This window comes from Pristis pectinata, chromosome 10 (genome assembly GCF_009764475.1).
Source record: "Pristis pectinata isolate sPriPec2 chromosome 10, sPriPec2.1.pri, whole genome shotgun sequence".
Lineage (NCBI taxonomy): Eukaryota > Metazoa > Chordata > Chondrichthyes > Rhinopristiformes > Pristidae > Pristis > Pristis pectinata.
Window position 1 is genome coordinate 40,519,662 of NC_067414.1, and position 15,869 is coordinate 40,535,530.

General features: G+C 40.1%; 1 protein-coding gene across 2 annotated transcripts in view; it reads left to right on the top strand.

Annotated features, from left to right (window-relative positions):
- The first annotated feature begins 416 nt into the window (after positions 1 to 416).
- LOC127575427 (potassium channel subfamily K member 3-like) overlaps positions 417 to 15,869 on the top strand; it is a 65,210-nt gene continuing 49,757 nt past the window's right edge. For both annotated transcript variants that reach the window (XM_052025292.1, XM_052025293.1), the window contains exon 1: positions 417 to 787. In XM_052025292.1, coding sequence (XP_051881252.1) covers positions 505 to 787 — 283 coding nt within the window. In that variant the 5' untranslated portion in view covers positions 417 to 504. The remainder of the gene's footprint in view (positions 788 to 15,869) is intronic.

Sequence of the window (15,869 nt, forward strand, 5' to 3'; positions counted from 1 at the left end):
GTCATGAATTTTGAATATATCAGGCTAACAAAATAAAACCTAGTTTACATCTCACCCTGTGATCGAAAGCAAATATTTCCTCCCAGAGGTGTAAACCCATGCGGCATTGTACGCGTATTCATATTCAAAAGCGACTGCCTCACAGGGGGCTTGGAAGGGGGGATGGGTTGCGGATGTATAGAGCAATTTATTCGCTTCCATCTCCAGGAGTAACTTCCCTTCGGTACATATACATTCGGGAGTAAATGCAGTTTAGGAAACGTGCCTTTTGTGCACTTACCCTGGCGTGCGTCGGCTGCCTCTTACCATCCCCCCAACCCCCCCTCAACTCCCCCCACCTCCCCTAATATGGCCAGAAACAGCAGCAGGAGCGAATGGGCGTGGCGACAGGGCTCGGCCGTGCTGAAAGACAGCTCCCCGCGCTGAGGGTGTGGGTTGTTGCTCCGCCGCACCCTCCAGTCTTCTGCTGTGCATCATGAGTCCAGCGGCTCCCGGAGCGGCGCCATGAAGCGCCAGAACGTGCGGACTCTCGCCCTCATTGTCTGCACCTTCACTTACCTGCTGGTCGGAGCCGCCGTCTTCGATGCCCTGGAGTCCAAGCAGGAGACCTCGGAGAAGAAGAACTTGGAAGAAAGGAGGTACGAGCTCATGACCAAATACAACCTGAGCAAGAAGAAATACGAAGAACTCGAGCTTGTTGTCTTGAAACTCAAGCCGCATCAAGCTGGGGTCCAGTGGAAATTTGCCGGTTCTTTCTATTTCGCCATCACTGTGATCACAACCATCGGTGGGTGCTTTGTTCTGTCTGTCTTGTATTGACGGGCCTGCACTTTCTTTCGGGTGTTTCGTTAAGAAAACAGTTAAGAAATCGCAAGAGATCTTGTTACCGCTTTACTGAAAAGTTGATATCTGTAGCAATTTTAAATATTCATTTAATTACAATTTTCCAGCTTAACGTCTTTTTCAGTAGTTTGTGGCGACGTGGTGATAGAAGTAAAGTTTAGGATCTAAGACATGCTAAATAGTTCCTTGCACTAAATATTCATTATACATACAGGGATATTTTGATCATGACTCTGGCAAATAGATGTTTTATATTTTTAAGAATTAGAGAAGGATGCGACAGCCCGGATAGTTCTGTCTGACCCTTTGAGGAAGCCATAATATAAAATTCATAAACCTGTAGTAAGTCACAGCCTCCCTTTATAAACAGTCCTTGGTCTCAGAACTTGCAATGTTAGAATAAGGGAAAAAGGAGTCATGAAAATTGCTGAAAATTTTCACATTGAACACATTAGCAGTGACTTAAATAGGAAGCGTTTTGTACTCGAATTCTGATTTCCATATTTAGTAAAAGGAGATAATGGCACTGGCGAACCTGCCAGAAAAATAATTGGAAGGCTGATCCCAGCACGGAGAAGTTAGAACTGGCAGAAAATGCTAAATAGGGTATTTTTCCGATAAAGATTAGAGTGTGACCCAGCAGATGCTTTCAAAATACTAGAGGATTTAATGGAACGTAGGTAGAGAAGATGTTTACATTTGTTGGGGAATCCAAAATAAGGGGTCATAAATATGGGATATATCCAATAAAGAATTCAGGAAAAGCTTCTCTCAGAGGATGTTTTGAATATGGAACTTGTTACAAGGAACAGTTGGAGCACATGACATTTCCGAGAAACACACAAAGGAAGAAGGAATAGAAGAATATACCGATAGTGTTAAATGATTGGAAGAAACTTACGTGGAGTATAGGTAGAGTAGTTGGACTGAATTGATCTGCTGAAAACTGTATTCAGCTTGTCTTAGGTGTCATGGAGTTCACTTCTACATTGTTATGGAGATTTCATTGACCTGGGTTCTGTACCCTGGAAGTGACCCCTTAAGTCTTTCCATTGTTTTGCCACCTTTAAAAACCTTACCATGACAAAGCCTTTCAACCAAGATTGTGTTCAATCTCCTAATCTCCCTTAAACCTATTTTGACATCTACTTTATTGCACCTATTCATGAAGTGTTTTAGCACATCCCTGTATTAATGGTATTACATGCATGTAATTTTATGTTTTATTTCATGATTATCCGTAATCTTAGGGGTGCGAAATTCAATTTGCTTGTGTTTAGTTTGTCTGCAGTATTTTCAGAATCGTTATCCATTTTAGCAACTTCTTGATGCAATTGGCTGAATACTAAATTGGAAAGCTGTCTGCTTTGTGAAAAATAATGACTATTTTGTTTAGACAGGTACTATTTGATAGGAGTGCTCAGTGAAGCTATTTTTAACTGCTTTATTCTAGAACATTTGTAACTTATTTCAACTGTTTTATTTCAGTGTACTTGGTTTTATTCTTATATTTCTCAGTGGATAATGTGAATGAAAGGTAGTTAGTGTGATAACATGAGCATTTCTACGTAATCATGGAATCTAACATCCAGATTAAGGTGAAGGAGGAAATCATTGCCTTCCATGCAAAATGAGCTCAGAGACATCAACACAGCTGTACAGATCATGTAAATTAACATGGGATCATCAAAGCACACAAGGAGGCCATTTAGTTCAACAAATCCACTGGCTTGGTCTTCCTTCAGATACAGCTTGTGAGCTAGGACTCACTAAATGGTAACTGAAATTCTGCATATGGAATAGTGAGATGGTCATTACATTCTACTAACAGCTAGATCAGAGAGGTGGAGGTAATCTTGAGAGTTTGGTGTGGGGGGGGAGGTTGGTGATTGAGGGGATAAGTAAGTAATTTAGCTGGAGTGGTTAGAGGCCATTACATAAACTGTTGAACAGAACTATTATTGTGGGCCTACTTTAAATTCTGTAAACTCTTAACTAAAGCATTAAAACTTCCTTTGTTTTTATTCTGAGCAGCCTTGACAACTTCATTAATGTCTGGTGCAACTGGATGGAATATATGCAGTACACATTCTGTTCATTTGTACCTGAACATTAGAGTCAGAATCCTACAACAAAATAGAAGACTAATTTGCAAAATAAATCGGTTTCCAGCTGAAGCAGGCTGGTTTTGTGTTTGTCCATTTGTGCTCACCAAAATATTACGCCAGCATGCCTTGGAATCAAGGGAATACTTCGCTCCTGCATTTATAAGGATGAAAGGGTTGGGAGTGGGTTAATGAAGGAAGCTTTTAGAGCAAGGGAAATGGTGCACATGAAAGTGAATTTTTCAGAATAACAGGTAACATTTAGGCTAGGAAAAGAACTTTGTAATTAGAACTTCAATGGAACAGAGCAAGAGATGTATCTGCTTGGAAAAATAGGGATGTTGCAATAGAGATAGTGGCATCAAAGTCAGCTCTGGTGCCATAAACCATTCATGGGAAATAGAGGACTAAAGGCTAGATGGTTGTAAGTTTGAAAATACTGTTGCATATGACTTCAGTAAGCGTTGTGTTTGGAGATGCAGAAGAAAGTGCCTTTGGAAGCATGTGAGGGATATGAGTAATGAGCATTACAAGGAAGTGATTGGGGATGGTCTTGACTGTGATTGCTAGTAAAGAGGTCATATCATTTAAGAAGGTTTGGGGTGCTCATGGTTATGAATGGGAGATATTACATGCATTTAAACAAGTTAAGGAAGGATCGGTGGCTTGTAAATTTAGGGGTTTACTGGTCACCTATACTTTCTTAAACTGCTTAGATCCATGTAAAGGAGCAAATGATGCTGACTCAGGGATTGATATCACTGAGAAAGAAAACATTTAGTCTGGAAGTAGATAGAGTGGTACAGAAGGCATATGGTATGCTTGCCTTCATTGGTTGGGGCATTTAGTATCAGAGTAAAGAAGTCATGTTGCAGTTGTATAAAACTTTGGTTAGGCTTCACTTGGAGTATTGTGTGCAGTTCTGGTTGCCCCGTTACAGGAATGATGTAGAGGCTTTGGAGAGGGTGCAGAAAAAGTTCACTAGGGTTCTGCCTGGAAGAGAGGGTATTAGCTATAAGGAGAGGTTGGAGAAACATGAATTGCTTCATCTGGGTCATCAGAGGCTGACAGGAGACCTGATAGAAGTTTATAAAATTATGAGAGTTATAGATAGGGTAGAGAGTCAGAATCTTTTTCACAGAGTAGAAATGTCAAATACTAGAGGGCATAGCTTTAAGGTGAGAGGAGTAAAGAGAAGATGTGTGGGGAAAGTTTTTTACACAGATCGTGGTAGGTGCCTGGAATACACTGCCGGGGTGGTGGAGGAAGCAGATACGATAGTGGTGTTTAAGACGCTTTTAGATAGACACAGGAATATGCAGGTAATGGATGAGGGATAAGGATCATGTGCAGGCAGAAGGTATTAGTTTAATTTGACATCATGATTGGAACAAACTTTGTGGGCTGAAGGGCCTGTGCTGTACTGTTCTATGTTCTTTGTTATATGCAGAAGCTGAGAGAGAAAAAAGCTAAGGATTTATCACTGAGAAACCTGAGGTGGAGCTTGGTGAGGTAGAGGGATAAAGATGGGAATTTTAAAGATGAGATTAAACAAATTTAGTGCTTAAGTGAGGAGGACATAAGGAACATGTAACAAGCGATGGTTTGGTGATCATGTTATACACAACAGCATGGATATTCGGCATGATAGTTGCTGAAAGGTGTTCCAGGTAGGGCTTTCAGTGAGAAGCAAGGTATCATAACTCATGACTCTTGCTTCTGTCAAGGCTATATCATAACATTGATTTAGCCAGTTATTGCAATATGATCAAATTTCTTTAAGAAAAATATTATTAAAATAGTAATAATTGAATCAAAAGCACATCTATGTGAATTCCTGGAAAAACACATGCTCACATTTTGACATAAACAGCAGCAATTGTGGTACTTAACATTTAATCATTGAAAAAGTTGAAATCCTCATCAATCACAGCAGTGAATCTGAAGGGAATGGCTGTGTGGTGGTTGTTATTAGATCAGTAATCCAGAGGTCTGGACCAACAATCTGAAGGTATGAGTTCAAATTTTATCACAACAGCTAAAGGATTTAAGTGCTGTTAATTAAATAAACTACAATAAAAATAAGTATTTTCACTAATTACGACAATGATTGTCATCATGTTAACTGGCTTTGAAATGACCTATCAAAGTATTCACTTGCATCTAAATTGCTATGTTAGGACAGATTATGATTAAAACTGGATGCATCATCCAGTATTGACATCCGGGACGTGCCCTCTTCATGTAACTACCATCAGGGAGGAGGTACAGGAGCCTGAAGACCCACACTCAACATTTCAGGAACAGCTTCTTCCCTTCCACCATCAGATTTCTGAATGGTCCATGGACACCACCCCATTATTCCTCTTTTGAACTACTTATTTATTTTTGTAACTTATGGTAATTTTTATGTCTTGTACTGTACTGCTGCCGCAAAACAAGAAATTTCACAACATACGTCAGTGATAATAAACCTGATTCTGATTCTGACCTAGGCACCAGTCCTTGAAGAGATAAAGTTCTGCCTTCACCCTAAGGTCATTCTCTATAGTGTTATGTGTCCCGAGCATTCTACTAAATGGGATAGATTCAGAGCAGCTATGGCAGCTAATAGCTGAGGGTCCATGAGGTGTTTTAAGTTATCAGTAGCAGTAATTGGTATTCTGCCACAATATAACCATATCACCTGTCACGCCTTTGACTTCAACAAAACTGTCAAGCCAGGAAAAAGGACCCAGGTTGCAGAAGAGTGTAGTAGGGGCAGTTCCAAGCATGCATAATATGCAACATAGGATACATGCGTTTAAATCAGCAAAAGGAGCATACGATAGACAATAATGGAACAGATTAAAGTTCTATACTCCTGCCGCATCTAATCATGAATATGTGGACATAATGGAAGGAGACATCTCCATCCCCAATAATGGCAGAGACCAGCATGCAGGTACCAATGATACTGAAGTAATTGCAGCTACCTTCTGTATAAGACATCAGGTGGATGATCCACCTTGGCTTCCTTCTTAGTTTCCCGCCATCACTATTCTTCAGCCAATTTGACTCTTTCAATGTGATATCAAAAAATTAGTGCTTAAACTAATTTGGCAGGGAACCAGCATATAGCACTGGAAAATAGAAATAGATGAACAAGTAAGTGGAAAGCATTGGAATGAGTTGGAGATGACTAAAAAAGACTGGAAGAAAAAGAAAATTTAGGATACATATATTTAGATGCAGAATTTGTCATGAATAAGCTTGGTGAGCTACAGGTAAAAGTGACCTTAAGGGAATGATGTTATCGTAATATCTGAAACGTGGCTCAGAAAACGGCAGGACCAGACAGTTAGTAGGCCTAAAGCAAAAGAAAAACTGCAGATGCTGGAAATCTGAAATAAAACAGAAAATGCTGGAAATACTCAAGCTCTCCCTTTGACCACCTAGGTTTCTTTCAGATGCTCTGGTTTCCTCCCACATGCCAAAAACACTCCAATTTCCCTCCTCAATTCTCCTGCCACCCACATACATGAGGAGTGAGTGGCAGGAGAATTGAGGAGGAAAATTGGAGTTGATGGGCATGTGAGAAGAAAAATTGAATTAGTTAAGAGGGTGCTTGATCATTGGGGCAGATGTGATGGGCCAAAGGGCTTGTTTCTATGTTGTATGAATGTTCCTCTATGACTCTTATGACTCCATTCAGCAGGTCAGGCAGCAGCTATGGAAAGAGAAACTAAAGTTTTGGGCTAATGACCTTTCATCAAATGGTCATTGATTTGAACCATTAACTCTGTTTCTCTCACAGCAGATGCTGCCTGACTTGCTGAGTATTCCTAGTTTCATCTAATTTTATTACTTAATAGCTCAAATTGAACTGGATTTCACCTGCCTTCTGGATTCACCACCTGCAGTATTCTTCTGCTCATACTTACTTGGGTTAGAAGAGGAAGGCTACTTGAGATCAGCTTCTACACTGGGGAGATGCCCGGTGAGATGGAGTGGGGCCTTAGTGGTGAGTAGGCCTCAGAGGGCATACTGCAAAGATCCGTCCTCTGGGGCCATGGAATACTCTCTACTTGCTAGAATGAGTGTAGCCTCAAATCCTCACAAAACTTGACATTATCCACTGTACAAATCATCCTAACTAATTGGTACCCCATCCACCACCCTGCACTAAGGATTTATCATACTTGAAACAAAATAGTCTATGCAATCATCATGCACCTTCTCTGTGACAATCTGCATTGTAAAACAGCAGCCATAAAACAAAACCTGTTTGAAATATGCTTTGAAGTGCTACTTAGTTCTTCAGAAGAAGGATTGTTATCTACAATTTCAAGCAGTTGTGCTCTTGTGAGTAGATGAATCCTCGTGTCACCTACTTGTCCAGTGCCTAGTTCTTAACCATTCATACAGCAGCCTCCTTATCCAGATTAACATTTCAGAGCTTTCTCTTACCTCAGGGTGCTAGTTTATACAGGCAATTTGGTAGTATGATTCTGCATTTCAGATTTAAGGGAGAATAGTTCACAGAAGGGCAGTCTTTCTCTGTCAATCATAGAAATGCTTTAACCTTGGCAGCCAGCAACAAAAGGCTACAGACTTTCAGAGAGAAAAATGAGTTGAGCTCTCCTGCTTTCAGTAATGAAGAATGATGGGGAATCCCTATTCTTCTCATGAAGTGTTTCACTATGAACAATATGACAGGTATGGACTCTCATACCTGCTCTGCCATGCCTGATCCGTCATTTAATGGCACCTTTGTTTTAAACCTTTAAAGCCTAACAAAAGTTTTATAAATTTCAGTTTTGACATTTTCAAATTACCTACCCTCCACAGCTTTTGGGGACTGCAGTTCCATATTTCCATTACCCTTTGCATGCAGGCATGGTAAGTGACACTGAATTTAAGATTATTCCTCCTTGTTCTGGACTTCCTTACCCCAACACATGACTTCTGTTCAATTACACTATCATATCCTTTGACAGAATTAAATGGTTGCAATAAATCACCTCTTGAGGGTGCAGTGCTCCAAACTGAATACAGTGCTCCAGAAGTGATCCAACTAGCTCTTCATGTGACTGTAGCAGGACTACTGCTGCTTTCCATCTGAACTATTTCTTGAGATAAAGACAAACATTACAGTAGTCTTTTTAATGCTTGTTTGTATGTGCCATAGTTTCTAGTAATTTGTCATGAACCCTGTCTCTTTGCTCCTCTGCAGTTCCAACTTTCCTCAATTTTGCTTAAATCCAAACCTTTCATTTCCCTATATTCCACTCTATCTTCCATATTTCTGCCTATTCATATAATTTATAGTCACTTTGCAAATTTATATTCTCATTCATATTACTTACTGCATCACCTGACTTGGTATAGTCAGCAGATTTGGTTATAAGGCTTCCCAATCCTTGCTAAACACATGGAAAATCTGAGGCATGGGACGGATCATTACTGGGAACCTCTGGTCAAATTCTGGGACACAAGCTTACAGGGCAGTGACTTGCGACTGACAGCAAGCTGCCTGCAAACACAATTCATGTATGTACTAAGTATAGAATTACCTTTACAGGATCCAGTGAAGCTCCATTAGTAAGTTCAGGACTTTCACTTCCTCTGGAATTTCCCAGCAACTTCCAAACCATGATCTCAGAGAATAGAGTCTTCTATTTTCTAAGCAATTCACCTTCTGTGCCTGTGTATGAAAGGAAAGGTTGTGGGTGTTGTATTTCAATAATATAAGCAAAATGGGAAATAGTATCTTCTATTTTCTAAGCAATTCACCTTCTGTGCCTGTGTATGAAAGGAAAGGTTGTGGGTGTTGTATTTCAATAATATAAGCAAAATGGGAAAGATCAGGCCAAGTGGACCCTCAAGCCTACTCCATTGTTCAATAAGATCATGGTTGATCTGATATTGGCCTCAACTCCATTTTCACTACTGAAAATAGGAAAATTCAACTTGTTTTCTCTCTGACTTCAGGTATTCCTGGGCTTTGAAATGGTTCTTGGGTGGTTAGAAACTGGATAAAATGGGACTCACTTAAATGAAAACCAAGGTGAGGAGATACCTAGCATATATGTGCCTATACTATTAAGACATTGCACTACATACTGCATTGTCTCTTCAAATCAGTACAGGCCTTCAAAATTTATAGAACATTTGGCCTCACCAATATAATGCAACATCAAGCATGGTGCTTGCCAACTCATGAGAACAACTAAATTCACATATACAGCCAGGTTCAGCCATGAACATTAAGCTGCAGAAATTCATGTTCAGCGACATCTTCAGTCGGTTTAAAGAAATGGTTCCTTTGCTGTTGGGCCCTGGGTGGAGGTAGAGGCTTTTTTCATAGTACCTGGAAAATGTTTGACTTTGAACCTGTTCAACCCAGCCTCCAATCCAAAAACTCTGATAACTCAGAGACAATGATTGTGAAGTGGGATACAAGGATTTAAAGCCATAGGTTGATCCAAATTCCTTCATTCATGTTGGAGGTGCAAAATTGTGCATGAAAGTCTGATGGGCAAAGCAGGTTCAAATGCACGGAATGTATTCTCAATGTCAATGAGAGTCCACCTAGGTTAAAACAACATCAATATTTTCCTGTGGTTTTCTCCTTTCATTAGTTTCTATTCCTATGAAGGGTAACTTTTTTTTTACATCTTAAAATTTCTCTTTTGCAGAACTGTTCTTCGGCAATTCATGTTGTAGAAAGCAATGTATCTTAGTTTCCAATAGCTGAAACACCAGGGACAAATGCAGCATTATGTCAGTACCTAAATTTAGCTCCAGGGACAACATTTAGAGACACATGCTGGGCTTGTCAGACCAGTTCACACAGAAGATTCTGAGGGTAATTTAATAGTTTTAAGTATCCGGAACATGCAGAGACATCAGAGATAAAATTGTCAACATGGAGACATTAAAAAAAAGCTAAAATCCATATAAATATTTAAAACTAGCAAACTAAAGTGAAAGAATTGCAACAAGAAGAAACTAACCTTCCTCTTTGCCTCCTGATCACAATTAAGTTTAATGAGATCTCAGATATGTGCCAGTACTTAAGAAGTAAATTCCAAGCATGAAGGATGGGGAACCTTAGCCAGACTGAGTGACATGCTAGACTGCATGTGAAGTCCAGAAAGTCAGCATATGTCAGTAAGTCGGGGACTTCCATGTTCGACAGCAAATGCATGGAAGACATAGATATGATGTCATTTAAATGTCTAAGTTATGGTAATTCCCTTCAGAACTACCATTATTAGGCAAGAAAGAAAGTCCTAGGAGCTTATTAGATTATCTAGTGGAGCTGTAAGTGTAGTTCCTGCTTCACAAGGGAAATACACTTTCTGCTCCAACATTGCCTGAAGACCATTTCTGCCACAGGGTCGGTTGTTCCAGTAGTTGTGAAGATCACCAGTTTCACTGAGAAGATTACACTGCATGTACATATTCTTTCAAGGTAAACTGTATCTCAAATGTTTATAGGGGAGAGGAGCATTCCTAGCATGAGTTGACAAGGAGCTTACTTTCACCTCAGTGAAGACTGAACTTCTATTGGGTCAGGCTGAACTTTCTGATAGGGCCTGAGGTGCAGAACCTTGCCACAGGTCCCATCAGGATGTCCAAAAAGTGACTCAAAGTACTTATATGGAAATTAGACAATTTACCTCTGACATAGTATATGAAATTTATGTTCAGGAGCAGATATCCCCAACATCATCTCTGCCATTCTACCAGAGAATGGATACGAGGAGTTTTGGTCTCACATAGACAGATTATGGAAACAGCAGTTATGTTTCGTTGTTGAGTTGTCAAATGTTGTTGACTGCCAAAGGAGAGGCTAGTATAAAGCACAAAACAGTCTGCAAGTCAACAGGGGAGAGAAAGGGTAGAACTGGTAAATATTTTAAGACAAAGACCTAGAAGTGAGCTTCCAACCTCACTGGCATTCTTTTTCTGAAGAATTCTGGAAAGTTGCGGCAGTGTTCTGGGGTCAAAGATTTCAGTTCTCATTTCATTTTTAAACTTGAGGAATATTTAGTTCTTAGGCAGAATGAAAACAAAAGCTCATCCTTTTATAGTACTCTGTACTATTTTAAACTATTGAAAGGAGCATGAAGCTGTCATTTCTTCACTTAGTTACCTCTATTACAGACTTTAACAATGTTTCCAAACCCTTGATTTGTTTCTTTTGTCTCTGCCTGGAAAGCAGCAGCTGATAGCCACCAAGAGGAGAGTCCAGGAAACTGAAGTATGTTAGATATTTTCTCACCTTGATGGTCATTAAGTGAGTCCCAGATTATCCAGTCTCTAACTACATAATAGTCTGACCAAGAACCATTAAAAAAAATTCTTTTACTCCATAGTCCTTGTATGTGAATTCAATAGAATTTAGATGAGGAAGGGCTGATCTTGAAATATATAAGATTCTGAAGGGTCTTGGCTGTGGAGATGCTGAGAGATTTTTTTATCCTCATGTGGAGGAATCTAGATATAGAAGGCATAGCTTCAGAATAAAAGGTCGCCCATTTAAAATAGAGTTTTGGAGGAATTTCTCTGTGATTGGAAACCACTTTATGGTCAGCTACCAGGTGACATAGCTCTCAGCTTTCATAAAATAGAGAGGCTGCTCCCACAAATAGCTTAATAAATAGAGAACAATTCAGCCAAAATGGATGAAAGGTTGAAAAGCTGGAAAGAAAAATAGTGGAAATGGTATGCATTAGTCATGCAAGATGTTTAACATGGACCAGTGTTGAGATCAGTGGTTCGTGGAATGTGCTTTCCGCTGCACCAAGCAGCAATGGGGAGACTTACATACTGACATGCATATCAGTACACAGGTACAAAGGGAGTTTACCAATACATGCTCTCAAAGACAAAAAGATACAGAGGTTTGAATCACAGGTTTCATAACTTTTCAGTGATTAAAATTAATGACTGGAAAATTAGAAGGGTTGCAAAGTATGTGCACTAATCTCAATAAATTATCTGATCTATCTTCTCATTGAAAAAGCCTGAAGAGCACTAACTTCTAAAATTTACCTTATGTTTTTTTTAAATAAATTTGCTAAATAGATTCTTGTTTAGACTATATGTAGTTAATTTTAGTGTTTTAGAATATGTTGACCGGTATGTAGAAATTCCAGGCAAGAGTATCTTCTCATTTACTGCCCACTGCTCAGAAATACCTGCTCAATTGTAGCCAACCCACAGCAGCTAACAGAGCTCCCACTCATTCTAAACTGTGCATTTTCACGTTTAGAAAGATTTGCAATCACGAAGAAGATAGAGCCAACGGCTCTACTTCATTAGGAGGAAATTTGGTACTTCACCAAAGACTCTTCCAAATTTCCGTAGATGTATGGTGGAGAGCATTCTGACTGGTTGCATGACTGCCTGGTGTGGTGGCACGGTGCACAGGATTGCAAGAGGCTGCAGAGGGTTGTAGATTCAGCCAGCTGCATCACGGGCACAACTCTTCTCCACTATCAAGGACATCTTCAAGAAGCGGTGCCTCAAGAAGGTGACATCCATCACTAAGGTCTCTCGCCATCCGGGACATGCTCCCTTCTCATTACTACCATTGGGGAAGAGGTACAGGAGCCTGAAGGCCCACACTCAATGATCTAGGAACAGCTTCTTCCCCTCCACCATCAGATACCTGGACGGTCCATGAACCCATGAACACTAACTCGTTATTCCTTTTTTTGTTTGCACTATTTATTTATTTTGTAATTTATGGTAATTTTATGTCTTTGCATTGTACTGCTGCTGCAAAACAACACATTTCATGACATATAAGTCAGCGATAATAGAGGTCCTGGTGGCATGGTGTCATGACAACAATCTTTCCCTCAATGTCAGCAAAACAAAAGAGCTGGACCTTGACTACGGGAAGGGGGGTGGTGCACATGCTCCTACTTACATCAACAATGCTGAGGTCGAGAGGGTTGAGAGCTTCAAGTTCCTAGGAGTGATCACCAATAGCCTGTCCTAGTCCAACTACGTAGATGCCATGATCAGAAAAGGTCACCAGCACCTTTACTTCCTCAGGAGGCTAATGAAATTTGGTATGCCCCCTTTGACACTCACCTATTTTTATTGATGCACCATACAAAGCATCCTATCCGGATGCATCAAGGCTTGGTATGGCAGCTGCTCTGCTCAAGACCGCAAGAAACCGCAGAGATTTGTGGACACAGCCCAATCCATCACGGAAACCAGTTTCCCCTCCATAGACTCTGTCTACATTTCTTGCTGCCTTGGTAAAGCAACCAACATAATCAAAGATCCCACCCACCCTGGACATTATCTCTTCTCCCCCCTCCCATCAGGCAGAAGATACAAAACCCTGAAAGCACAAACAACCAGGCTCAAGGACAGCTTCTATCCCACTGTTATAAGGCTATTGAATGGTCCTCTAGTACGATAGGATGGACTCTTGACCTCACAGTATGCCTTGTTATGGCCTTTCACCTTATTGTGTGCCTGCACTGCACTTTCTCTGTAACTCTAACACTTTATTCTGCATTCTGTTATTGTTTTTCCCTTGTACAACCTCAGTGTACTGATGTAACAAGTGATCTGTATGAATGGCATGCAAAACAAAGTTCTTCACTGTACCTCAGTATGCATGACAATAATAATAAAGCAATTTATCAAGTTGTTTTGCTTTTTGGACCTATTGCTCCACAGCATTGCTGTTGCACTTCCATTCTTCCCTGCTCCACAGCTCCAATCATACTGTTTGGAAAACTCTTGCCATCGCATGAAGTGCATTCCATTTTTGATTATGAGAGTGATATGAAGGAAATGAGTAAATACACAAATCATTGTTACATCTCGCAGTGTAAAACAAGTGACAAGATAGCAATGTGAAGATCTTACATATACTTGTGGGCATTTCCGTGCATTCTACAGAAAACTGTGGGAAGCAATAAGGTAGAAATCAAAACTTGTAATGATCCCCTGTCTTGCAGAAATGGCATTCAGACATGCAATACATACTATTGGAAACAATGGCGCATGTCCAGATGCTTCCATGTGTGAGTGCATCAGACATACCTTGGACCCAGAAACAAAATCATGGACAGTAAGATCAATGTGTGAAGTCGCCTGTCTTGATTAGCATTAACTTTCTACTTCAATAGACACTTAAATGTTTGCTTTATGATAGAATTCCAAAGCCTTTGTTAATTTAAAATGTAGGAGTTGGTTTTATTAATTCTTTTGATAGGAATTTGAAGTGAAGGAAGTGTATAAAATAATTTGCTTTTAGGATAAAGTCTCAAGATTAACTCCATGTACTTCTCATCAAATGATTACATAGGAAATGTTCTAAAACAAATTGATCTCACAACTGTGTAAATTCAGGTTACCGCAGCATAAGAAACTATGGAACACGACACACAAAAGTATATTGAACCATCAAGTCCTCTCCTACATTGAAGCAGGAATAGGCCAATAGAGTCTTGAAGCCTACTCCACCATTCAGTAAAATCATGGCTATTCTGATTGTTGTCAGAACTCTGTTCTTCTGCCTGCACCCTACAATCTTTTCATTCCACTGTGTTCCAAAAAACTATTTCGCTATTGAATAAGGTCAATGGTTCAGCATTCAGAATACTTATGGATAGATTCTTCCAAAGATTCATATTCAGAGAAAGAGAGGAAATTCCACTTCATTTCATTCTTAAGTGGCCACTCTTTTATCCTGAGATATGCTTCCTGGTTGCAGACTCCCTACCAGAGAAAATATTCTCAGATCAACTGCATTATAAAGCTCCCACAGGCTTCTATATGTTTTGATGAGATCACCTTTCATTCTTCCAAACACCCAAAAGTATTAACCCATTCAGTCATAGTCATAGAGCAATACAGCACGGATACAGCACAGGCCCTTCGGCCCAACCAGTCCACGCTGCCCACCCAGCTAGTCCCAATTTCCTGCGTTCGGCCCATATCCCTCTAAGCCCCGCCCCTCCATGTACCTATCCACGTGCTTCTTAATGATACTATTGTACCTGCCTCACTCACTTCCTCCGGCAGCTCATTCCATATACTCACCAATCTCTGTGTAAAAAAAAGTTGCTCCTTACGTCTCTTTTAAATCTTTCCCCTCTCACCCTAAAGCTATGCCCCCTAGTCTTGGACTTTCCTATCTTGGGGAATAGATTGTTATCATCCACCTTTATGTGTGCCTCTCATAATTTTAAACATTTCTATAAGGGTGCCCCCTCAGCATCATCTTTCCTCATAGGCCAACCCTCTTATTCTGTGAATCAATTTATGAACCTTGACTACACTGCCTCCATGGAAGCTATATCCTTAAAAAAGGAGACCAAATCTGTATGCTAGACTCCAGATGTGTTCTCTCTTCCCATTAATCTATCATATACCTCATCATGGAAATTATCCTGGCTTCTGAATCATCAGGGAGCAACTTCAACATAAATATTCCCTGATCTCCAAAGGTAATCAAGCAAAACAACATAATTTTTATGCATCCTCACATGCATGGCCCACTGTGTACATTTCAACTGTCTGTATTTGACACAGAGGTTCAACATGGTAAAAGCCAATCTGACTGTCCTTTGCAGGTAAAGATTGATAAATTCTGCGGGTGCTAATTCATGACTTGATGAAAATTCACCTCTATCTGTGTAGTTATATTCAATTGCATTAATACTTGCAGCAGGAGAACTCAGAGAAATGCCCAGGTTGTCAACCAGGAAGGAGAGATGGAAGAACTAGGGAATGGAGGTAAGAGGGTTGAAAGTAGAGACAGGAGTCAGCATTAATCACAGGGATGAGTAATCACTGTCGAATACATTGAACAATGTACAAATGAAGAAAAAAATGTCAGCCTAATACCCAGTTCTGCGGGTGGTCAAAAGGATTTTCATCCTTTCAGGTTAT